Raw genomic sequence first — 25,708 nt, forward strand, 5'->3', positions numbered from 1 at the left:
TCGCTGTTCACACATGAAATTAATGAGAAATTTTAGACTTTTGGGTTGGTGGTAGATGACTTCAGGATGTTTACTTTCTGCTTGTATTTTCTGGTTACAGATAAAGATGTCTTTCTCCTTTTAACCGTCGCAGCACATTATTAGACACTATTGACCAGAAATTAAAAAAAAAAAAAAAAAAAAAAAGCCTTTGGAGGCCATATCGTCTTCACGATCAGGACCCATTTCCGTGTGTTGGGATCGAAAAAGTACCATTTTCAAATCCAGAGCTAAGAAAATACTGTTGATGTTGGAAATGAACTTGAAGGAAATTTTACACCTTGGATATGCAAATTTCTACCTTTGCATTCGTTTTTTTTTTTTTTAAACACCTAAATTCTGGTATTTAGTTGATGCTTTTTTAAAATACTAAATTGTTTACTTCTTTTGCCTAGGTCTCTGTGTTGGTTAGTTGAAACAAAAAAAAAAAATATGGCCTTCTACAGTTATAATTCATTCTTAGCTATTTTCTGGACAAGGTAAGGCTTGGAATTTCCCACAAAAACTGTATATAAATTTATGCATCTATATGGGAAAAAATGTGTTGTACAAGAATTAATTTCTGGCCAGACATGGTGAGGAATGTCTTTAGTCCCCACACTCAGGAGGCAGAAGCAGGCTGGTCTCTGTGAGTTCAAAGCAATCGTGGGCTCTGTCTCAAAAACAAAGTAAACAAACAAAAAGAAAAAAAAAAGGAAAAAAGCAACCAACAGAACAAAAGAATTGGCTTAGTACACAAAACCTTGCTGAGTTTCAGTACATTTTAAGGAAGAGCATATTTTAATTTGAACTGCTTCAGCTGAGAAAATTTGTAAATATATGAAGAGGAAAAATAGATGAGAGTTTTAGAGTTTCTGTTACTGATGAAGATTACACGAGAACCTCAGGTCTAAGGAGGAGTAAAATGGATCTTGAACAAGCTCAGCCCAGGACTATGTTCAGGTCTAAGGTCTCTTGTCATCTCACTTAGCATTCAGAGAAATACTGACTGAACACTTGTCACATTTGTTGTTTGTTTTTCCTCTTGATCATTTATAAATTTAGATAAGAACAAAACTCACTCTCTCTCCCCCTCCCTCCCTCCCTCTCTCCCTTTTCCTTTCTCCTCTCTCCTCCTTTCTTATTCTTTTTGTTTAGTTTAGGGGCAGTTTGTTGTTTTGTGAGACAAGGTCTCTACTTTGTATCTGTGTTCTGGAACTCACTCTGTAGACCAAGGTGGCTTTGCAACTCAGGTCGCCTGCTTCTTCTGTTCCTGAGTGCTGGGTTTAAAGGTGCCAGCCACTCTGGCTGGCTGGCTGGCTGTTGCTCTCTTTACTTGGATGTGTTGTATTTTTAAGTTCTATTAAGATTTTTATGTTCTAGTTTAACTACAGTATCAGAATATAAAAACCATTGGTTGAGATGCTCAATTCTTATTCCTATTTTCAAAGGCTATTGAGGAATTTCATGGGGATTCTGTTTCATCACTTTGAGGGAATCCATACACACACGGACAAAGCAGTATCACCTGATTGGTTAATCCTCACGGGACTATAAAGTTGTTTCATCAAAAGAGTCTTGGTTATCAGTTGGTTAGCTAACAGTACAAGTCAGATCTTCATCTACTTTATGAGAATAGAGACAGTACCGTCAAACATCATCCTTGACAGAAATACGTTTTCGAATAGATGTTTTTTCTGATAATATATTTTACATCTTTTTGTTACTTAATTACTCAAAGGGGCATGCCCCTGGCACCCTTTTGACATCAGATCACAGAACATCTTGTGGAAGTCAGTTCTATCTAAGTTTTCTCTACCATCTGGGTCCCAAAGATTTATCCAGGGTTTGACAGCAAGTGCCTTTACACCCTTGAACTATCTCACTGGCCCCTAGATGTTTAAATTAACAGTTTGAGAACTTGTAATTTGCTACGGCAAATTACTCTTCAGAATTAACTTAATATTTTTCATAAGAATATATTCAATGATTGAGCACAGTTCAGCTGTTTAAAAAGTTAATTTTTAGTGTAGAGGTACAATTTAGTGGTTGAATACTTGTCTAGCATGTGTGAACTACTTTTTTTGGCTTTGATTTCCAGTATAGTGCATGCTTTAATCCCAGCACTAGGGAGGCAGAGGCAGGCAGATCTCTGAATTCCAGGAGAGCCAGAGTTACTACCTACATCAAGAAACCCTGTCTCAATGTTAGTTCAAAAACAAAAAAAGTTATATTTCAAGTACACACACATACACACACACAAAATTGTATTTTATTCATTAATAAACATCAGTTGCTTATAGCCTTATAGTCTTGTTTTAACCAGATAAAATATCCTTTTGTTGTTGTTTGTGATGAAATGTTTGTGTGTTGTGTCACTGAAAGAGCGTTGTCCTTCTTTTCCAGATTGCCTAGCCATTCTGTGTACCCTCCCTGCTCTCATTTCCCATCACTTGCATTTTTCCACTTGCCAGATCCTCATTTACGTACAACCTGCATGAAAAACTGTGGCAGCAGGAAGTACTCCTATCCCAGCCTAACAGGCAGTAGTAAAATCCATCCCTTACTAACTAGACTCCCACAAAAAATGCACACATCTTGCTGGCTACAACATGCCCCTGGTAAACCTCAGCTGGATCAAATCCCAGGGAAGCCGAAGGCGACAAGCCCTCAGCCTACCAACGAAGCCAAGACCGAGATTACAGAAGAAAAGCGGCCCTTGAGACAAAAAATCGTGGATGAACTTAAATACTATTACAATGGATTCAGTTTACTTTGGATTGACACCAAAGTTGCTGCCAGGATAGTTTGGAGGCTGCTGCACGGACAGACGCTAACCAGACGAGAGAGGCGAAGGGTAGGCAAGAAACACATTTGAAATGGGAAATAAAAATTCATCTTAAAAATCCTTAAGTAACTTTCTTAGCATGCTCTAGGCCCTGGGGTTGATGCAGAGCACTCCCTGCCTTCCTGAAGTAGAAATTATAACTACTGATCAGAAACCAAAGCTTCATGGCATGCTAGGGTTGAGACCCAGGGCCTTGAGCATCTAAGCAAGGACTCTAGCAGGATCTAAATATCCTCCCTGCCCCACAGAACTTGTTTTGTTCTGATCTTGTCTTCAGCTGGCTGGAATTCTTACATTTTATAATTTGCCTGGGATAAGTGTGTGTGTGTGCATGTGAGAGTAGGTGTCTGCAGAAGCCAGAGGCATCTGATCTCTTGGAGCTGGAATTATAGATCCCTGTAAGCTGACAAGGGTGCTGGGAACCGAACTCCAAACTCTTGTCCTCAGGAAGAGCAGTGTGTGCTCTTAATTCTGAGACATCTTTGCAGCTCTATAATTGTGTTTTTAATCTTTTCAAGGACTTGAAAGGTTTTATATTTCATAATACAAAAATATAAACCAAGCAGGGTAGCACATGCCTTTAAAATCTGCACTCAGAAGCAGAGGCAGGGAGAGGCCAGCTTGATTGACAGTATGAGTTCCAGGAACGCCAGGGCGACAGAGAGAAACCCTGTCTCAGCCCCCCCCCCCATATATATATATATTTACATTTTAAAACTAAATGCAAATAAAAGATACTGTTAATGATAGGTACTAGGAACACCGAGGTAGGAGCATCAGTTGAGCCCGGAGTTCAAGATCAGCCTGGGCAACATAGTAAACCCCTCATCTCAAAATGTGGGCTCTTCAGAGATGTCATTAATGCATATTGATTGTCATAGGTTTCTTTGAAGAGGAAACCTCGCCTTTCCAGCTGTGGAAAACCTTAGTTTTTAAACACTTTGAGGCAAAGGCAGGCGCTGTCTTGATGGTGGCTCTTGTTTGGTTTGGTTGGGGCATGTCCTGCATATATAATGTTGCTTGTGCGTTTGTCTCTTCAGCTGTTGAGAACGTGTGCTGATGTCTTCCGCTTGGTTCCATTTATGGTGTTCATAATTGTACCTTTTATGGAATTCTTGATACCAGTGTTTCTGAAGCTCTTCCCAGACATGTTGCCATCAACTTTTGAAAGTGAATCAAAAAAGGTATATAGGATTTTAACTTTTTTTTTAATTAATAGACTTTAGTTTTTAGAAGTTTTACAGGTTTACAGGAAAACTGGACAAAAAGTAGAGTTGACTGTTCCACTTATTCCCTCTCACACTCCACAGGGTCCTGTTTGTAACAACTTGCATCAGTGTGGTGTGTGGTGTGGGTGACTGATGTCAATACATTAGACAGTTGTTAATGAAAGCACATAGCTGACGTTGGGGTTCATTCTTTGTGGTTTGTAAGTGTGTCAGCTCTGTACCTGTCTACCAACAGAGTCACCTGGAATAGTCTCACTGTTCTAAAACCAAAATGTCTTGTGCCCGTTTGTATCGACTGTGTTTCTCTTTCAGTCTAGTAACTACAGATGTCTCACTCTGTGGTTATGTCTTTCCCAGAATGCCATGCAACTGTAGCCACACACTTTTCAGACTGAATTCTTCCACTTAGCAATATGCAATTACAGTTCTCCCATGAGGGACTAGAGAGATGGCCCAGTGGTTGAGAGAACTTACTACTCTTGGCAGAGGAACCTGACCCAGTTCCCAGCACTCACATGGTGGCTCACAACCATCTGTACCTCCACTTTAGGGGATCCAATGTATAAAAAAACAAAAACAACCCAACAACTGAAGTTCTTCCCTGAAAAGACATGACTTTACTAGTTTTATTTATGGATATACAAGTGGTTCTTTTTTTTTTTTTTTTTTTTTTTTTTTTTTTTTTTTTTTTTAATCATTCACCTTTTGGAAATTGGTTGCTTCTAATTTGGGCAGTGTTGAATAAAATGCTATGAATATTTGTGTTCAGGGTTTCGTTTTTTTAACTTGAGCAAGAGTGACTGCACACAGTAAGACCATATCTAGCATTGTAAGAATTTACTAAGGTGTCTTCCAGACCAGCTGTGCATTCTGCATCCCACCTGAGAATACTGTTTCCTGTCTTTCCAAGCATCTGATATACTCTGGACATTATCCATTCTAATAGGTGTATATTGGTTAGCCCCTTTTGCATCTGCATAACTTCTTCATGAAGGTGTATGTTTATTTTGCCCACCACAGTATGTGTGTGTACACATACGTGTGAGAGAATGTGCATGGTATATGTGTGTGGGTGGTCTTGCATGTGTATGCAAGTGTGTAGACCTTATATAGGGTTCTGATTTATGTATACATCAGCTTCCCAACTGTATATTGAGTTAGGGTCTCTTCCATAAGCCCATGGCTTGCTGATTTGGCTGGTGTAACTTCCCAGCTTGTTCCAAAGTAGGACTACAAACAGGCAGTCTGTTTTTTTTTTTTTTTTTTTTTTTTTTCCTTTTGAGACACGATTTCACTGTGTATCCCTGACTCTTCTAGAACTTGACCTGTAGACCGGGCTGCCTTGAACTCACAGAGATCCTTCTGCCTCTGCTTCCCGTGGGCCACTTGCCTGGATGTTTTGAGTTCTTTCTGTATCTGTATACAAGTCCTTTATCAAATATATACTTTGTAAATATTTTCTCCTAGTCTGTGTCTTCACCCCCCCCACTCCCATTCCTGGGAATGAAATCCTGGGAATCCTCCATTCAATAAGTGGGAAATACTGTCTAAAACACAAGAAAGAAACTGTTTTGTGTCAAGACTTTTGGAGCTGAGGTTCAGTAAGTGAGTAAAATTTTGTCACAAATCTGCAAGTCTGGGAGCCAGCTGGCCAAGGAGGCAGACAAAGGGCCGGCAGATTAGAAAGCATCACCCACTGGAAGGGATTTGAACCTTGATGATAGTAAATAATAGAAGCTGAAACTTTAAACAGTAGCGGGTGGCATGTCAGGTCTGCATTTTAGGAAGATAATTTTGCTGGTGGAAAGCCTGAAGGGGACAGAGCCAAGAGAAGGAAGGAAGTAGGGGCTAAATCGTGAGGTAGACAGAATGAAGAACTGAAGATAGATCCGAGAAGAGGTTCTCTCTTCTGTGCTTGCTTTTGTTGAGACGGGGTTCTTCTCTATGTAGGCCTGGCTGGCCTTGGACTCCTTATGTAGACCAGGCTAGTTTTGAACTCAAAGAGGCCTGCTTGCCTCTGCCTCCCATGTACTGGGATTAAAAGTGTGTGCCACCACATCTGCCTCCTTTTTTCTTTCAGTGATGTTAAGAATAGAATCCAGGGCCTTGTGCATGCTTGGCAAGGACTTTACCACTGATCTATACCCTTAGACCTAATTTAAGGTTAAAGTAGAGAAAAAAAAATCAAACTATAATATTTAACTTTCTAAAGATGGTTTGATTTACTTAAATTTTGGATGGGTGCTCTTTGCAGGCTGTTAGAATTGTTGGGCTGGAGAGATGGCTCAGTGGTTAAGAGCACTGACTGCTCTTCCAGAGGTCCTGAGTTCAAATCCCAGCAACCACATGGTGGCTTACAACCATCTGTAATGAGATCTGATGCCTTCTTCTGGTGTGTCTGAAGACAGTGACAATGTACTCACATACATTAAAATAAATAAACCTTAAAAAAATTAGAAAGGAATCACAGGCCTTAATTTACTTAACATTTAAAACAATCAGGATCTAGAAACAACCCACAGCATTCTAATGAAGATGTTCTTGAATACAAGATGGAGACTGGGGAAGTGTCTTAACTATATCTTCTCTCTACCCTTTGCCCCAGCATTTTGACCATGATTATTTCAAAATTCTACCACTGCCTGTCATTTATCATTTCTGATGATGAATGAGAGTCAGCAACTATTAGTCGACAGTGTCTTAAAAATGCACATTAAATAAGGTGTGGTGCCTCACTCAGGAGGCAGGTGGGTCTTTAGTTTGAGCTTAGCCTTGAGCAAGTTCTAGGACAGCCAAGAGTCTATAGAGAGACTCTGTCTCAAAACCAAGAATGTATATTTAATTCTCTTCTGTCTGGTGCTTTTTTTCAAATCTATTATACCATATAACCCTATGTTATAATTACATATTTTCAATTTAAACTGTAAGGTCAGTGAGTATAGAGTTAGTGTCTGAGTATTCTTTGTAGTGCAGAATCTGGGGCTATGTACTAGAGTTTGGCTTAAGTAGCAACCTAGATGAGGTTGGGAGGAAATAACTCATCTAATAACAGAACCTCTCACTGAGGCTTATTATCTTGGTATTAGTGAGAAATAAATGCAAGATGAAGGAGACAAGTCAAAGAGAAGTTCTTTCAAAGTGGCCTGGTTCTTACAAACGTTCTTAATCAGGCCTGCTAATAATGTTACTATGATACGTGTTATGGGATGAACATTAGCAAAGAAAGGGTTATTTTTCTTATTACCAACTTGCAGTTATGATTAACTTTTTCTTCTTCTCTTAAGGAAGAAAAACAGAAAAAGAAGATGGCTGCCAAATTGGAAGTAGCAAAATTCCTTCAAGAAACAATGACAGAAATGGCGAGGAGAAACCTAGCGAAGTTGGGAGATGCTTCTCAGCTTTCCTCCTATGTAAAACAGGTGTCGGGCTCACCCCAGGCCAGCAACTTCTGGGCTGGAGTTACAAAGCATGTCACCATGGATCACCCAGTTGTTCAGAACCTTTGAAATACCACATATCTAAGTTATAAATAAATATCACTTACACATTTAGAGTAGTTTGCAAAAATAAGATCAAGCCACCTTAAAGTAATCATCTGAAAGAAAGATCAGCACACTCCTTAGAAACACTGCAGATTTTTCTAGTGACTAAGTTTGATTCTAGGATTTTGGGGGTGGGTGTTGGACTAGGTATTGAACCCAGCATGCATGCAAAGCAGTACGCAGTCTCCCACTAATCTAAACTATTTATTCCCAATGAACCACTGGATCCATTTCTTCAACATCTTTTTCAAATAATCTATTGATGAGGTTTTGTTAAGTAAGAGGTAGATTTTAATTGGCCTTTGTCCCATTGCCTAGGTCCAAACAGGTCACAAGCCCTCCACTAAGGAGATAGTTCGCTTCTCCAAACTCTTCGAGGATCAGTTAGCCCTGGAACACTTAGATCGACCTCAGCTGGTTGCTTTGTGTAAGCTGCTAGAATTGCAGGCCTTCGGAACAAACAACTTGCTCCGCTTCCAGCTCCTGATGACCCTGAAGTCTATAAAAGCAGATGATGAAGTAAGAGCGTAACCACAGAAGGCACTGGGAGGCACTGGAGGGTAGCTTAGCTAACACTGGAGGGTAGCTTAGCTAACACTGGAGGGTAGCTTAGCTAACTGCACAGTTTTCTGTTGGGTCTGCCATAGAGTCTTCCAGCAAAGAGAATGGTTTAAGAAGCCATTCCTATGACTACTTCAACATTTACTACTCATCTCCGTATTAGTTTGTTGTACCTTGTAAAGGTCATTGTAAGCAGCCAGTAATCCGGATGTCTGGATGTATTAGCTGGGAATACTCAGTATTCCCAGTAGTTAGGATTTGCTGGGAAGAAAATACTTTCTTGGCCACACACACACACACACACACACACACACACACACACAAACTGTTCTCCTACAGAGGAACTGGTGCCAAAATAAAGATTTTGCTGGGTGAGTTTGTCTGGTGAGAAGGTGACAGAACACAATGGTAGGAGGAAAACCAAGGTCTGGCCATCTTGCAGAAAGCACCATTTGGACTACAAATACTAATTAGACTCCTTTAAAACATGGAAAGACTTTCCTGAATCTCAATCAGCTGCTGTAGTATTCTGCTTAGAGGAGCATGTTTCCCAAAATGAAGAAGACATAAGCACATTGGCCCTATTTAGATTTTAGATGTTGCTTTCAGAACTGTGGAATGAACAATACTGGTCCCAGAAGAACCACAGTTTTGGATCACCCCATGCAGAACTTATTTATTAGTGCTCTTGTAGCCCAGAGAACCCAGGCTGTTCCTGGGGTGGTGGGATTGGAAACAGCACTGAGACACTCAGCCAATGAGATCAGGAAGTTTTTCACAACAGGTTTTTTTTTTTTTTTCTAACAAGCACTAAAAATTAAAAGGAAAAGATGATGTTACAACTGATAAGAACCAAACCAAGATAGGAAATACTTTACTGACAAAACGCTGGGGTTCTTGGCATCCCTTCATCTCAACTGCCTTCCTAAGTAGTCAGTTTACAGCAATCTGTGCAGGGACAGAAGGACAGATGGAAAAAACATCAGTGTTGGGGTTTCTATCAATTTTACTGGAATATAGGGATCAAATAAAATTGAAATCCAAAGGTCTAATACTGTCCCTTACACTTGTTGCAGATAATTGCCAAAGAAGGGGTGAAGGCTTTGAGTGTGTCAGAACTGCAGGCTGCGTGCCGGGCCCGGGGGATGAGGTCGCTGGGCCTCACTGAAGAACAACTGTGCCAGCAGCTCACAGAGGCAAGCAGCACTCCAGCCCTCCTCACTGAGGCCTCCTCCCTGGGACTCAGAGTCCTCATGTGGGAACTTCTTCTTTGCAAGTTGTGAGTCAGCCTCCCATGGCTGTGACAAATGCATCTGAAGGAGGGAGGTTTGTTTTGGCTCATGGCTCCCATGCCTTCAGCCAGTGGTTGCCTGATCCCAGTTCTCTGGTTCTATGCCAGAAAATATCACACAGCAGAGAAGTCTTGTTCATGTTATGGTGGCCAAGAAGCAAAGAAGGGAGAGCACACCTTTAATCCCTGCACTTGGGAGACAGAGGCAGGCAAATCTGTGAGCTTGAGGTCAGCCTGGTCTACACAGTGAGTTCCAGGGTGGCTAATGATATAAAGTGAGACCCTGAATTTTGTGCTTTAAGAAAGGCAAAGAAACAGGAGGCAAGGTTTCAAAATTCCCCCCTCAGTGGTCCAACCTCTTACCACAAGGCCTCAACTCTAGAAGTTCCACACTTCCTAATAACATCATAAGCTGGTGAACATGTTTTTTTAACACATGGAACTTGGGAGAACATTTAAAGTCTAAACAGCTCAGCCACCACACATAACTTGCCTTGTTTCATGAAGCAGTTAAACATACCCTGAAGAGGTTCATCTGCTTTCCTGTTGGACACAGAGAGGGAACCAGTTTTCTGCAGTGCAATTACAAACTACAATGATTATAAATGATCACAGTGGCAGCCATTTAGTAGCATTCTGCCTCAAAGGTCACAAGTGCTGGCTAGAGTCCTTCCTCAAGTCCCCGGGGAATAATCCATTCCCAAACTCCTTCAGTTTATTGGCAGAGCCAAGTTTTCTGCAGCTGTAGGAAGATGTCCTTGTTTCCTCGCTGGCTGCCAGCCTGCCTGTCCTCAGCTCCAGGAGCCACCTGTATTTCCCTCTTGGCTCCTACTTCCATTTGCAAAGTCTGGCTTGTGCCAGACCCTACTCATGCCTCAGACCTTGGACTTCTGGTTTGGGCCTCCAGGTCTTGTGATTAGGTAAAGCCCACCTTGAGCTTATCTCAGAGTAGACTGACATGGGACCTCAATCCCATCTGTAAAATCCCTTCAAAAAGCATCTAGACCCTTCAGCCTTCCCAATGCAGTCCTTGAATACCGTTCCTCATGTTGTGGCGACCCCCCAACTATAAAATCATTTTTGTTGCTACTTGATAACTATTTTTGCTACTGTTATTAATCGTAATGTAAATGTTTTTGATAGCCTTAAGTGACCCCTGTAAATGGGTCATTTGACCCACAAGTTAAGAACTGCTGATCTAGATTAATGTGTGAATAACTGAGAGGTGTGTGTATATGGTGAATCTTAGGGCCAGTTTAGAATTTGGTTACAACAAAGTGGGGTCTTGGCATAAGTTCTCACCCAGGGCTATCACTGTCGGTCTCTGCTGACAGATCTCTTCTTAGAGCCCACTTTGGCTACATTTCCTCTTGTGTTTCAAATCAGCATACGGTGTTGGCTTTGGTGGTAGGTATCTGTAGCCTCCATCGGAGAGAACATTGTATTCTACCAGCAGCAGCAGTATATTCAAAACCAAGAATTAGCTCCTATTAGGTTCTCATTGTTATCAGTGTAAAAATTTGTATATCATGTTAAGATTATTTGGGGCCAGTGCTGTCAATTGGAAGCCATGTTGGGGAGCCATTCTCCTCTTAGCACAGTACACTGACTGACTCGAAGATGAACATTTATAGAGGTTGAGAGACTGAGGCAGAAGGATTGCCATGAATTGAGACCAGCTTGGGCAATATAGTGAGGATTGGGACACATGGGCTGTAGAGTGAGACCTTGTCTCAAAAAATAAATAAAGATATTAAAGATAGTAACATGTGAACTATCTTAACCTTACATACAAAATAAATGAAATCATAGACAAGCCACGTTCACATTATTAGCAAAGTTCAGGCTTTGTTAGAGGTCAGATAGAAGGGCACTTAGGCATTGCTAGCTGAAAATTAAAGGCATGAAGACAAACCACATCGTTTTTCAAAATCTAAACACACACACACTGCTTGCCTTGGCAGCTGATATCTCTGATCCTAGCATTCAGGAAGCTGAGAGGTATGAGGACCACCAAGAGTTCAAGACCAGCCAGCCTGGGTCATAGAGGGATGAGACCCGTCCTGAAAAACAACAGAAGACATGGCAGACAGAAGCATCTGTTGGTGCCTGGAGCTGGAGTCAGGGACAGCTGTGAGCTGCCTGGTGTGGGTGCTGGGACTGAACCTAGGTCTGGGGTACAGCAGAACCTGGAGCATTATGCACTCTTAACCAGTGAGCTACCTCTGCTGCCCCATCCTAAATTTTGTTCCGTTTGTTTAGAGACAAGCTCTCTCACTATGTGCCCCTGCCTGGCTAGAACTCACTGTGTAAGCCAAGCTGTCCTTGACCTCGCAGATCTACCTGCCTTCATTTCCTGAGTGCTGGGACTGTGACATTTTTATACAACGGAAACACATCCAGATATTTAACGGGTACTACATCTACTGACACGATTCCGCCTCAATGGGGATAAAAAGCAAAGGACAAAGGGCGGCAAGATGGCTCTCTGGTAAAAACACTTGCTGCAAAAGCCTGACACCTGAGTTTAGTTTCTAGACCTGACAGTGGAAGAGAGAACCCCCTCTCAAAGGTGTCCTCTGGCCCTTGCTGAGACCCATACTTATCACACACATAGAAGCAAAGTACAAAACAATGTGTCACTCATTACATAACATTTACCCAAGAACTGTGACATAGTGGCCCGTGCCTGTAATCCCAGCACTAAGCAGCCTTGGGACAAGAGGATCACAGGTGAGAGACCTGGAAGCAAAATTAGACAGAACAACAAAAAAAACTTGGCCAGTGTGGTGCTTTAAACTTATGTCACGCCTTCATTCTAATGCTGACTTCTTTGGTTAATAAGGTTGTTTTTATTTCGAGGCAGGCTCTTATCATGTAGCTCAGGCTGGCCTCGAACTCAACATCCTGCCTCAGCCTCCCAAGCCTGGATCACAGGCTTGTACCTGGCTTCTGGGTTATCTTTTCAGACCATCTGTTTGTTTGTTTTTTTCTAAGAGAAGACACTTAGCCATTTTGATCCAGAACTGGATGGAGACCTTCAGAGACGGACCCAAGTGGCCGCTGGGCACTTGCCCGGGGGCAGAAGCCAAGAGGCTGGTGTTTTTACACTGTGCCTGGTTATCAGTGTGCTCTGGGAAAAGCTACAAGCAAGGGAAGCGATAGATGAATACAGGCTCTCTCTAGCTATGGCAGACTGTAACACCATGTCTCATTACCTTCCGTTCTCCAGTGGCTAGACCTCCACTTGAAGGAGAACGTCCCTCCTTCTCTTTTGCTCCTGTCACGCACCTTCTACCTGATAGACGTGAAGCCAAAGCCTATTGAACTTCCTCCGAATATAGAGGTAAGTGCCCCGATGGGTCCCAGCAGCACAGGCCTCTCCATGATGTCTTCCGGTCAGAGCAGTCACAACTCTGGGAATTTAGGTTAGCTGGCCTTTAGTACTCTTCATCAGCAACTCCCTATACTTGTCTCCTTTTAAGCCAATGGCTCCTTTTCTTTCCTATTTCATTTGCTCATATTTATATGTAAATGTTAAAGCAAATAAGTGGTAACATAGAATGTTAACTTTTTCAACTTTTTTTTCTTTTGTTTACTTGTAGTTGTTTTTGGTTGGCTAGCTAGTTTTTCAAAACATGATTTCTGTTTGTATCCCTGGCTGTCCTGGAACTAGCTCTATAGACCAGGCTGGCCTCAAAATCAGATTGCCTGCCCCTGTCTCACAAGTGCTGGGATTGAGGTGTCCTCTACCACTGCCAGTTTTTTTTTTTTTTTTTAAGATTTATTTATTTTACGTATATGAGTGCACTGTAGCTGTCTTCAGACACACCAGAAGAGGGCACCAGATCTCATTACAGATGGTTGTGAGCCATGTGGTTGCTGGGAACTGAACTTAGGACCTCTGGAAGAGCAGTCAGTGCTCTTAACCGCTGAGCCATCACTCCAGCCTCACCAGCTTTATTATATAATTGTTATTATTATATGACTGGGAACAACACCAGAATTGCCACTGTTTTGTGGGGGTTTTGTTTATTTGGTTTGTATCTCACTATGAGTCCCTAATTAACTTGGAGCTGACTATGTACATCAAGCTGGTCTTGAACTCAGAGATTCCCTTGACTCTATCTCCTGGATCCTAGGATTAAAGGCATGAGTCACTGTGCCTGTTTTTGTTTGAGAACAGGGTCTTACTATGTAGTGCTTAATGACTTAGAACTGTTTTTTTTTTTTCTTAATTATTAACTTTTATTTATGAGTACACTGTAGCTGTCTTCAGACACACCAGAAGAGGGCATCAGATCCCATTACAGATGGTTGTGAGCCACCATGTGGTTGCTTAGAACTGAACTCAAGACCCATGGAAGAGCAACCAGTGCTCTTAACCACTAAGCCATCTCAATCCTAGAATCTAAATACTATGCAACTTTTGTATACAGGGAGCTCAATATTCAGACACTAACTTGTAGGAACATATTCTATATAACTCAAGAAAATCTACCAGGCATAGTGGCACATGCCTCTGATCCCAGACTAGTCTGGTCAATACAGTAAGTGCCAGGCCAAACATCTCATGGCAACACAAATAGGGAACAAAACAACAAAATAGGGAAAGATACAGTCACACACCTTTAACCCCAGCATTGGTCAGCTCTAGGCCAGTTAGATTTACATAGTGAGACCCTGTCCATACACACACAACCTCCACCCCACACAGAGGAAGGCAGACTGCTTAAAGTCACATATTCCTTTACATAAGCTCCTGGGCAGAACAGTTTATACTTACATAATGTTTTCCCAGACTCCAAAGACAAACCTTGGGATACTGGCATCTCCGCCCCCTGAGTCAAAGGAGAACATTACAGACCCTGCGCCTCAGCTGAAGGGAACAAAGGTTAGTTATAGTTACTCTCTACTTGATTCAACTGAAAAAAAATTTTTTTTCAATCTTAATTTTCTTTTCCTCAAAACGAGCTGTTGGTGTAGCTCAGGCTGGATTCAGCTCCAGATCCCTTGCCTCAGCCTCTGAGCACTGAGATGCCAGGTGTACACCCGCATCTCTAATCCTCAGTGAGACAGAATTCACTGTACTGAATGTAGTACTACTTGGTAATAAAGAACATCATTACACTGCTCAGTCTGTTTCTAAGAAGCTCAGCACACATGACTGGGTGTGCAGCTCAGCTTCCACCCCCAGCACTCCCCAAAACATTTGACTACATTTAATTTTCAGACTTTTGCCTTTCAAAACCTACATAATCTCGCTGTTACAAGTTCCTGGTATTCGTGATAGGTCCTAGTCTTCACTGGCTTAAACCACTAATCTCTCAGTTCTAACGTTTAAGGATGAAGAGTTTATACAACTGCCCCCAGTGCCAACATCACTCATTACACCATCGGCAACTCTCTCCAAAGAAGCAGTAAGTAACCAAGAGAAACCTCTCTCCCCAGTTACCTGGCAGGGCATCGAAACGGTGTCAGGCGAACCACAGAACACTACGGTTCCTGCTGTCATCCACACAGGAGTGTAGGCTGGACTCTAGCGGTTTCAGAACTGCTACCCTTCCCCCACTGTCCAAAAGCAGAGGGAAAACGCCAGGGCCCTGGTGGAGCAACCTAAGCTTGAAAGTCTAGAAGCTAATTACACTATAGGCAGAGCCTTAGTTGTATGTGCTATAAATGCAAATAGTTCCCACATGTTAAGTAGTTTACACAGGCTTCTGATGTCAGGAAATACAAGCAGGAAAGCAATTAAAGTTTTAGAAAAATACATGCAAATAGGACATTTCTGTGCCCACTTTTCCCATTTGGGCCAAGTAATTTGGGGGAGGTCGTAAAGCATGATACAGGCAAACAGTAGGAGTGGGCAGTTGGGGAGAGATATGACAGGTCCACTGTATGATAGATAGCCTGTGAGCCTGTGGCTGGATCGGCATTTAGAAAGGCCCATGCTTGTCTGTACCTTCACCTTTGTCAGCAAAGCAATCACACACGATATCATGGCCACTGTCTTGTTGCTTTTCTTTGGGGAGGGTTAAGGGTGGAGGATGTTCGCTCTGAGTGTAACTTAGGCCCCCCTGGAACTCAGGTCACTTCAACCTCACCAGCCTCGGGGTGGGGACCACAGGCATGACACACACACATTTTGAGTCTGGTTTGTGGCCATTAGTTTGGTTAAGAAGGTCAAAGTGGATGCCTGCAGAATTTAAGCTGCTTGTGACCAAAGCCTAAAGTCCTGTTTTATACTCAGATTCTCCAGGCCAATTCCCAGGAGACCTCACAGAACAGCAAGGCTACTTCAAAAGGAGCCTAAGGATCCCTTGAAGGTGGAGCTCACTCTCTCCAGTCACTGCCCCTCAGCAGTGGCGTCCTGGAAGGAATTGTAGCTAAGACTGTCTGGCTTGAGATAAAGGATCAGCCATGAAGTCGTTCGAGGCCTCGTGACCATTCCGGAGATATGAGCAGTGACACCAAGTTCAGGCCATTTAGAGAAGCTTAATTACAGTCTGTCTCTACTGTATAATGTCATCTTACTAAATGTTGCATAAAGCCATTCCTACCACAGTGTGCTTGAATGGCTTCCTGTTTGTGTGCACTTGGGAAAGGGGACAATGATGGGGGACTGAGCTGGGGTGGGGGCGTGGCTTCAAGGCAAGCACTCACTGAACTGTACCCCCTGCCCTTTTGCTTTTTATAAATCTCAAGGTAATATTGAAATTGCCCGGGCTAGCCTTGAATTTTCTGGAACTGAAATTTGGAATCCCCACCCCCCCAAATCTCCCAAGCAGTCTAAGATTATATAGACTTATGTAACCAGGCCCAGCTGGATGTGGACTTTTTAAGAGGAAATGTATTGCACAGTGGAGTCAGCTTGGCACCTACCTCTCTGCCTCTTATGGCTTGGAATCCTTAGTCAGAACAGGGAGATTCCCCAAACCACCTTTAAGAGCATCTGACCAGCCTTTGCAGAAGGACTCCTTAGTGGAGCAGTACCACAGACACCCGTGGGCCAGGATGGACACACTTCCCAGAAAGGCAGAACTTTTTTGAGAAGTGAGCAGTTAAAACAGATAGTGATGCTGGAGGGATTGTTCAGTCATTAAGACCAGTAAGTCTTGCAGAGTCGGCATTGTTCCCAGCTCCCGCATGGTAGCTACGGCCAATTTTGAACTCTAGTTCTACAGAAACCAGCCCTTCTTCTGAACTTCAGTCATGGTGCCCACACATACAAACAAAACACTTATACACATAAAACTAAATTTTCAAAGAAGTTAGCTAGCTAGACCATGGTGCTATGCACCTTTAATTCTAGCACTCTGGAAGGAAGGCTGGTGGATGTTTGTGAGTTGGAGTCCAGCCTGGTCTACAGAGTTTCAGGACAGCTAGAACTCCATAGTGAGACCGTATCTCGAACAAACAAGACAGACAGACATCCCCATCCAGTTCCCAGGCCTTGAACTTACGAAGTGCTAGGATTAAAGGTGTGTGCCACTACCACACAGCCAATGAGCTCCTTAATTCTCATGCTTAGTCAGTCTCCTTTGCTAGCAACTGAACTCCACCCCAGAACATGTACCTCAAAATGCTTCCTTGTGGTTTATCTTTGTAGGCTGATGACCACTGTGTTCATACATCATTCTGTGATGTTGCCATTGGTCTAATCAGGTGTTTCACAATAAAAACTTCCCATTTGAAGTGGTGGGTTTTTTTTAACCCAGTGCATATTTTAGGTACGTAATATGGAAAAGGGATTATTAGCCAGTTAACTGGTTTAATCCTCTTCCAGCTCACTGGCTTCCCTATGGATTCCTTCTGGCGTTCTCAGTGGGCAAATGGAAATAGTTAAGGAGCGTGGTAATTGGAGTCTCAATCTGTGCCTCCCCCTTCCCCATCTTACTTGTTGGAGACAGGTTCTCACTGTGCAATCTTGGTTGACCTAGAACTCCTCCATGGATGCCTTCTATGCAAGAAGCACATAATTGGCTCTAGAGAGCCATTCCCAGCACACCGCTGGAACCTATGGCAGCATGGCAATTAAACACAGCACTTCTATAGATGTACTAGGGTATGCACACACCCGGCAGGCAGAACAGTAAAGAGGATTCTGAATAAGGGAACCTGTTCCAGAGATTCCCATAACTTCAGTGTTCTTGCTCTTTTGATTTTGCTTTTAGAGAAGAGTCTCACTGTGCATCTTAGGCAGGCCTTGAACTCACAATGCAGACCAGGCTGTCCTTGAACTTATTAACATCTGCCAGTCTCTGCCTTCTGAGTGCTGGGGATTAAGGGCATTCACCACCAGGGCCAGCAACTCCAGGGTTCTTCTAGCCAGGGGATGGAGGGCCGCTTCAAAGCCCTCTCTTCTCCCTCACAGCTCGCTACCCTCCTGCAGATGTGCTGGAGCTTGGCTTCACCAGCAGCTAACAGTCTCACCAGGTACGATCCTAAGCTCTAACATGCACTTGTAATGACATTAGACAGCTCACATTTTATACAGATTTCTACTATAATAGTAGCTACTGCTACTTAATAGTATGACTGCACTAATGCCATGTCTAATTCTGTACAAGACGGATTGGTCATGCCAGAGTTTTACAATTCTATACCCAGGCCAAAAGTTCCCACTTGCAGGTAGGTCTGTTACTTCAGAGAAAACTGGCTCTAACAGTATCAACTAATAGTGTGTGTTAGTGTGTGTGTGTGTGTGTGTGTGTGTGTGTGTGTAGGAGGGAGATATTTCAGCTTGCTGGCTCCACCCAGTGGCAGCTGATAAACAGAGAGTTCATTACCATTAAGGCCAATTTCTTACTTCATTTATGTTCAATCTCACTTACCTGAAATCAATATATGACATTAACAGAGCCAAGGGACTGATGATCTCTAGCCTATGGCAATTAGAAAAGATAGGGAAAGCAGTATTGATCGACGCCTCGGCCATATTTTAACCCTCAGGACACAGGACAGATGCTGTGCTGACAGCACATCTTCATTCCATGAGCTGGGTCCCCCTTTCCACAAGACCCCATCTGGTCCACTAAGTGACACAGCCATTTCATTTTCCTTCATGTCAATCTCACTACCTTTTATTTGATAGCCACCCCTGTCCCTGGGGATATCTGTGGGCAATTTGAACAGTCACAGCAAGGACTTCAGTTCCTTCAAGGTCCTAGTGCATCTCCACGAGTCACACTTTAGCAATGAAAAAAAAAAAAAAAAAAAAAAACCACTATGATACGGTCTCCAAGAAAATTATTTTGTGCTAAAATTCATTCCCTGGTCTTCTCTGCCAAACAATGACTTCTTTTGGCACAAAACACCACTTACAATATTTTGACAGTCACATGTGTACAGGGACAATGATAAGAACTCTGACGGTGATCCAAACCACAGCTGTATTTAAAGAAGCAGCCCTAAGCCCTATAGATGAAACCATATTGAACCAGCAAAAACAGACAGACAAAGGCTAGATAGAGCCGCGCTGGTTTGAATTAGATACCAAGGTACCACTAACAACCAGCAGGTGGCAGAAGCTGACCAAAACCAGAGAGATTGTTTTCCCTTTCCTGAGGGATGGGTGGAGTTTGTAAAGGAAAAATTATAGGAAGTCAAGATCAGGATGGGGGACCCAACCTGGTAGCAGAGGCCCTCACAGGGGAGGATATTTACAGGAGAGAAGGCTGGGGAAGACAGACAGACATTAAATGTACCGCGTGCCTTGGGTGACAAACTTTCTCTCACAGAGGCATACACGCACCGACACAGGGTCTGTCCAGTTCTACAGGCTGGCTAGTCTCATGCCCCCCACCCTCTCCTCTGAGGAAACAATCAAATGTGTGGGCTTGGCTCTATGTCCTCAAGACCTCAGTCTTTCCCTGCCTTTCCCAGAGCAGAGACAGAAGGCTTGTCTGGGAGGTCTCGGTGCACAATCCAGGAGGCTGAGGTCCCGGGGATGGGGGATACCAGCTCACGGCCCTTTAGTCCCTGTCTCCGTCCTTTGAGGTGGACACCTGCTCCCTTGTCACACGCCCAGGATAAAAATGAAGCAGCAGCAACTTTTATTGAGGGACCTAAACTGAAAATAGGTTTAAAACATAATTTAAAAAAATAAAACAGCAAAAGTAGCAAAAAATATATGACCTTTTAAAAAACATTTTCCTTTTTTGTTTGTTTGTTTTTAATATATAGCAACCGATGCCTCCCAGTCACCAGGAGCATCTCACCCAATGGGTAAATCTCTAGTAACGACCCTTTTAAAAAGACATGTAAATATATACTCAGATTTATACACTTTGTGTTTTCTTCATAGCTATGTACAGAGCCCCCAAGTCTAGGGCTCAGCCCAAGGGCACATCACTGCTTCCAATCTCTGCTTCCCTGTCTTCTGGTACCAGGTATTTGGTCAGCAAAGCAAATTAGTATTGGAATTAAGAAGCTACTGGTACCATCCATCTGAAACAGAGGTTGACTTCAGTTAAGGCCTAAACAGAAACCTCACTGCTTCAGGAACCCCAAGGCCCCTGCCACCGGAACCCAAGGGGCTGACGGGCCAACAAGACCACTCAGGAAGCTCTTGCTTGTGCACTGCCTACTCCACTTGTTTCTACTCCGGAGACCTCCAAGCAGTGCCAGGCAGCAGGGTGGGTCTTGGTCCAACACCTGGGAAGGAGGAAGTGGCCACCAGCAAGCACCAGCCTCTTGGCTCCTCTCTCACACAGCAGGCTAAAAAGAGGAAGAGAGGGGTCTTGGGGGTGATGGAGGGGTAGGCCACACAGGAAGGCCTCAGTCAGGCACTGGCTCTTGCCAGCCGCAAAGGAGAAGGAGAAAGGCAGTGTGTCCAATAGGGAATTGTGGGTGAGGGGCACAGATGATGACGAAATTGGGGGAAGGCTGGGGACAGTTGGTAGTCAGCGCCGTTTGAGTCCGCCATTGGCAAGCTGGGTGGGGTGTCGAGGCAGACAGGGCTCCTCAGGTAGCGGCTCATGAGAGAAGACAGAGTCCTCCCCTGAAGAGCAGGTGGAGCTCCGTGTGTCTGGAAAGCTGGGCGAGTACTGGTCCAGCGGCATGGACAGGTCCAAATACTCCTGTGACAGAGGATTGGTGGGTGACGCACAAACCGTCCTGTGACAGTGCCCCCTCGGGTGCCTATGTGACTACGGCCAAAGTTCCAGCCCGGGGCAGCTCTACCTGGTTGGAGGTCAAGGCCACAATGCGGTCCAGGTCTTCCACCAACTGCTTAAAAGTAGGTCTCTGAGAGGGCACTGCATGCCAGCAGTCCCGCATCATCATGTACCTGAAGCAGGATGGTGACGTCAGAGAGACGGGACAAGAGCAGAGCTGGGTCAGAGGGCACAGGGAGGGATGGACAGGGAGGCCACGTCCTCCAAACAGAGCTTTCATTCCCTGACCACCATGTTCCTGCTTCCTTCCCAGCCTGGACCCCAGGGACCTCCCTCCCACGAGCTATCACCTGAGGAACCCTACCTGCAGTCCCAGCATTCAACCCAGCTTGCCAATGGTGGACTCAAACGGCACAACTACTAACCCTCCCCACCCCTCCCCCCCTCGCTCATGCTTACAGCTCATTGGTACAGTTACTGGGCTTGTCCATTCGATGACCCTCCTTCAGCAACTTGAAAAGTTCTTCCACAGGCACACCGGGGTATGGGGAGCCACCCAGAGTGAAGATCTCCCACAAGAGTACCCCAAAAGACCACCTACAGGAAGGAGAGCACAGTTCCACTGTGACTTAACAGCACAGGGCCAGGCTGCCTTAAAGAGTTCTTTCCCAAAGTCCTCTTGAGAAGTTAAGAGTAGTAGGTATGCATCTTGAACATTTCCTGCCCCCAACAAAAAACCCTTAAGTCCAGGGATCAGGGCACAGGAGACAAGAGGACAGCCAGCAAGAGACTATGCACACTGTTCATGGGACAAGACAATGTGGTCCCCACCCCCATCCCACCCTCCCCCCCACACCCCAGTGAGGGAATAAGATTCAGTCTAGTCATGCAGGGCTGTTAGAATTCTTTCTCCAGCGTATCCCAGGTAACTGTGTATCTCTAACTCACACATCACTCTGGTGGGTGTAAATCCGGTCAAACAATGCCTCGGGTGCCATCCACTTCACGGGCAGCCGGCCCTGCAAGCAGCAGTGTATGTGTTAGTGAGGATGAGACAGCCGATGCCTCAACCCTTCCCTGAGTATACCAGAGACATCGAAGTGGGCAAAAGTCTAGTGGCGTGGAGACCCGAGCCGTGCCGAGCAAGAAACTTACATTGGTGGTTTTCTTATAGTAGTCGATATGGTGAATGTCTCGAGCTAGGCCAAAGTCTGCGATCTTCATGACATTATCCTCTGTCACCAGGACATTCCTAGCAGCCAGGTCTCGGTGTATACACTGCAGAGACCAGGAAGGAACAGAGATGACAACCCTGAGCTGCCCCTCAGCCATCCAGTCCCCTCTACTCCAGTACTTACTACGTAGTGGGCAGTAGGACCGAGTTATCTCACGGGTATTCGGCCCACATACCTCCATACCCTTTAGATGACCCCTCCCAAATATTCCTTAATTCCTTCTCAGTCACTGTAGCAAGCCCCCCTTTATGCCTTCTTTCTTGATCCTAACCTTTAGCTTTTAGATTGGTACCTCCACACCAGACCTGGGCATATGCTCGGTCTGTGGAGGTGTGTGTGCTGAGCACTGTCCTTCCTGGCAGATCATGTCTGCTCAAGCAAAGACACTGGGAGCACTGAAACTGTGCCGGGCATAAGACCCAGTTAATATTATCCTCGTAAGAATTCTACTACATAGAAGTACCCTTATTCTGTATCTGAAGAAATACAGGGGCTGGAGAGAAGAAGAGCATGGTCTGATATGTTTTTTTTCAGAGGACCCAAGTTCAATTCCGAGCAACCACATGGTGGCTCACCACCATCTGTAATAGGATCTGAGGCCTCTTTAGTCATGCAGGCGTATATGCAAATAGAGCACTCAAGCACGCACATACGTATGTGCGCGCACACACATACAACACAAAATTTTTTCTCCAGTTTTTCAAGACAGGGCTTCTCTGTTAGTTTTGACTGTCCTAGAATTTGCTCTGTAGGCCAGGCTAGCCCCAAACTCAGAGACTGGCCTCTCCCTCCGGAGTGCTCGGATTAAAGCTTGCATCACCACTGCCCAGCAAATAAGCAAAGTTTTTAATAGAAGGGAGGGAAGGAAGGAAGGAAGGAAGGAAGGAAGGAAGGAAGGAAGGAAGGAAGGAAGGAAGGAAGGAAGGAAGGAAGAAAAAAAAGTTAAAGAAATGTAAGGCTGGGTTCGGTGGCGCATGCTTGTAATCCCAGCCTTCGTGAGACCGAGGCAGGATAATTACACATTTCAGGCCAGTCTATGCTACACAATGGATCTGAGGCTGACCTCTATTGCAAAAATTACTGGGACCTTAATTTCAAAAAGAAAGACATATAAATTAAAATAGCTGCCTGAGTCTATGCAGAAAGTGGATAGTTACATAGACTCATTCCTAATTCAGTCTGATCCCAAGGCTACTGAGGCTCTCCCGACTCTCAGAGCCTAGAGCATAAGAGGCCAGGCTCAGTGCAGCCACAGCGCTAAAAGCATTAACAGTTGTGAGCTGGAGACAGGTATGGTAGCATCCCAGCACCAGATGAGGCAGAAGGACTGTGAGCTCAAGGCCAGCATGGACAATGCAGTCATAAATTGGAGTGCTAGGTAGGTCCAGCCCCGCTCTGCCTTTTTTGGGGAGGGGCACATTCAGTCTCCGTACCTTCTTAGAGGCAAGATACTCCATGCCCCGAGCCACCTGATAGGCACAGGAGACCAGATCTTTGGAAGACAGCTGTTCCTCGGGGTTGTGGCTGGGGTTGTAGCAGTACTCCAGCCCAGGAGGCCTCCGGGCCTGTAGATACTCCCGAAGATTGCCTTTGGAGGCATACTCCACAATGACATACAGAGGACCTGAGAGCAAAGAGACGGAGACCACAGGTCAGCAAGGGCAGCTCCACGTCACGGAAACCCCTCCTGGTATCACAGCCCACTGTCTCCCATGCCCAGTGTAAACGCTTCCCTGCCTCCTACAGAGGGAACACGTAAAGCCATTCTGCCCGAAGAAAGCCAGAAGAATTCTTCCCACTATAGTTCAGAGCGTTTCCAAGCAAAGCTAAGGGTAGGTGCCCTAATGTAGACTCTAATAATGTCACAGTTCCTGGTCACATTGTGAATCTAAGTGTTGGTAAGTAATATTAAATGAATGCCAATCAGGCTGGCCCAGCTCCTGAGCAACACATTAAATCCCCTGCTAAGGCACTTTCTCAGCTGATGCCCAGAGGTAGGACCTGCCCTTGGAGCCACCTACCATCCTGTGTGCACGCCCCCAGCAGGTTGATGATATTCTTGTGCTTCCCGATCATTTTCATCATCTCCATCTCCGAGATCAGATCCGAAAGGTCCTTCTCTGTTGCATCGGCTTCATGGGCAAACCAGAGAGCAGAGTGAGGGAGGTGGGAAGGACCGCTGAGCGCCGGGGAAACAGATCCCAGAGGAGCCCCCTCTTCTCCGGGACTTCCTTCTCTTCTCCTGCTTCCCACCCAGAAGCTACCACTACCATGTGGCACTGAAGGTGGCTGAAGACACCACAAGAGAAATCAGCCACGTATGGGACTAAGATGAGCACTCGAGCCCTGGACAACGTTAAGAATCAAGGTGAGATTTAAATGGTGTGACATCCCCCTCCGCTCTGGCAGTGTGTATATCATATGATGTCTTCAACTGGGTACAGACCCACTTTGCTTAGAAAGGAAAGAGACCACAGGACATAGGAGGTCCACTCACACTTCAACATCTTCACGGCCACTTTGGTCACGCGGTTGGGTTTGTCCTTATCCAGCCCGATGGCCTCGGCCAATACCACCTGCCCGAAGCAGCCCTCGCCAAGCGGTTTGCCTAAGACCAGTCTTGAGTGAGAGACAAGAAGTGAGTAACAGTTAGGACTGGACCAATGAGCAGCGACAGCCGGGGCTGGTAAAAGTCAGCTCCTGCACACCTCCACTTTTCAAGATTGAGTTTCTCTGGGTAGCCCTGGCTGTCCTGGAACTTGCTTTATTGATCAGGCTGGCCTTGAACTCGAAGATCTGCCTGCCTCTGCCTCAGAGTACTGGCATCAAAGATGGGTGACACCATCACCCAAAAAGATCAAGCCTTTATTTAAAAATTATTTATGTATATAAGTACATTGTAGCTGTCTTCTGATGCACCAGAAGAGGGCATCAGTTGTGAGCTACCATGTGGCTGCTGAGATTTAAACTCAGGACCTCTCTGGAAGAGCAGCCAGTGCTGTTAACCACTGAGCCATCTCTCCAACCCGCAGATCAAGCTCTGCTTCTGGTATATCACTCAACACCATTCCTACAGCTAGAACAAAAGCGTGGGGGTCCACAGTGGAAAATTCCAGCAGCATTACCTGTCCCGTGGCAGCTCCCAGCGGGGATCTTCAGGGAGCTCATATTCTGAGACTCCAGCTAGCATAGGGGTCCCACTGGAGGAGAGTCGTGAAGGCCGAACCAGGAGAACCCCAGAGTTCATGGATGCACTGGAATCAGCTGACACCTGTAAGAAAGAGTGGGGTCACCCTTCTAGCAAGGAGAGGGTGAAGCAGTAGCCAACTCCTCCCCAATCCACAGCTTGCCTTTTTAAACCATAAATAGCACAGATGTGCTTCTATTCCTAACACTGTGGTAAAACAAAACAAAACAAACAAATAAACCCACAAGGACAGAAACTCTGACTGAGCAATTTCTACCATCAGAAAGCTCTTTCCGGAGCGAGGCGGCGGTGGCGCACACCTTTAATCCCAGAACTCTGGAGGCAGAGGCAGGCAGATCTCTATGTTCAAGGCCAGCCTGGTCTACAAACTCAGTTCCAGGACAGCTACACAGAGAAAACTTGTCCATAAATAAATAAATAAATAAATAAATAAATAGATAGATAAATAAATAAATAAATAAATAAATAAATCAAAAAACCAAAAATCTTTCTGGGTTCCATTTTACTCACCTAACCAGCGAACATAACAAATATACCTCTTTGAACTTAAGGTTTCATAATATAACTAATTGCTCTTTTCTTGTCCCCAACTCTGCAAAAACTCTCTGCCTCAGATTTATGGATTTCTAATCCTTAAGGCCACCTTTCTGGGTCAGCAG

General features: G+C 44.6%; 2 protein-coding genes across 5 annotated transcripts in view; one reads left to right on the top strand and one right to left on the bottom strand.

Moving 5' to 3' along the window:
* Positions 1-259: 259 nt before the first annotated feature.
* Positions 260-15,935, top strand: LETM2 (leucine zipper and EF-hand containing transmembrane protein 2). Of its 2 annotated transcripts, XM_080928330.1 has the most exons (10): positions 260-518; positions 2,425-2,875; positions 3,907-4,050; positions 7,380-7,514; positions 7,956-8,156; positions 9,275-9,394; positions 12,722-12,835; positions 14,291-14,383; positions 14,835-14,909; positions 15,740-15,935. In XM_080928330.1, the coding sequence occupies exons 1-10, from the start codon at positions 472-474 to the stop codon at positions 15,800-15,802; spliced, it is 1,443 nt and encodes a 480-aa protein (XP_080784456.1). In that variant the 5' UTR covers positions 260-471; the 3' UTR covers positions 15,803-15,935. The 2 variants fall into 2 exon arrangements, with proteins under 2 accessions (XP_080784456.1, XP_080784455.1); XM_080928329.1 differs by lacking the exons at positions 14,291-14,383; positions 14,835-14,909; positions 15,740-15,935 and having other exon boundaries at positions 9,275-9,477; positions 12,722-12,958.
* A 3,592-nt stretch (positions 15,936-19,527) lies between these two features.
* Positions 19,528-25,708, bottom strand: part of FGFR1 (fibroblast growth factor receptor 1) — a 55,080-nt gene continuing 48,899 nt past the window's right edge. For all 3 annotated transcript variants that reach the window (XM_080928452.1, XM_080928451.1, XM_080928450.1), the window contains 9 exons: positions 24,967-25,112; positions 24,339-24,460; positions 23,863-23,973; positions 23,275-23,465; positions 21,762-21,884; positions 21,555-21,625; positions 21,066-21,203; positions 20,674-20,779; positions 19,528-20,570 (listed from right to left, as the gene is read on the bottom strand). In XM_080928452.1, coding sequence (XP_080784578.1) covers positions 20,394-20,570; positions 20,674-20,779; positions 21,066-21,203; positions 21,555-21,625; positions 21,762-21,884; positions 23,275-23,465; positions 23,863-23,973; positions 24,339-24,460; positions 24,967-25,112 — 1,185 coding nt within the window. In that variant the 3' untranslated portion in view covers positions 19,528-20,393. The remainder of the gene's footprint in view (positions 20,571-20,673; positions 20,780-21,065; positions 21,204-21,554; positions 21,626-21,761; positions 21,885-23,274; positions 23,466-23,862; positions 23,974-24,338; positions 24,461-24,966; positions 25,113-25,708) is intronic.

This window comes from Micromys minutus (genome assembly GCF_963924665.1).
Source record: "Micromys minutus genome assembly, chromosome: 14".
NCBI lineage: Eukaryota > Metazoa > Chordata > Mammalia > Rodentia > Muridae > Micromys > Micromys minutus.

What these genes read in the sequence shown, in the direction of transcription:
- LETM2 (XM_080928330.1), top strand. Translation starts at nt 472, where the DNA reads ATGGCCTTCTACAGTTATAATTCATTCTTAGCTATTTTCTGGACAAG. An exon ending in TTGAAAGTGAATCAAAAAAG is followed by an intron (nt 4,051 to 7,379) that starts GTATATAGGATT and finishes TCTTCTCTTAAG; the next exon opens with GAAGAAAAACAGAAAAAGAA. An exon ending in AACTTCCTCCGAATATAGAG is followed by an intron (nt 12,836 to 14,290) that starts GTAAGTGCCCCG and finishes ATGTTTTCCCAG; the next exon opens with ACTCCAAAGACAAACCTTGG.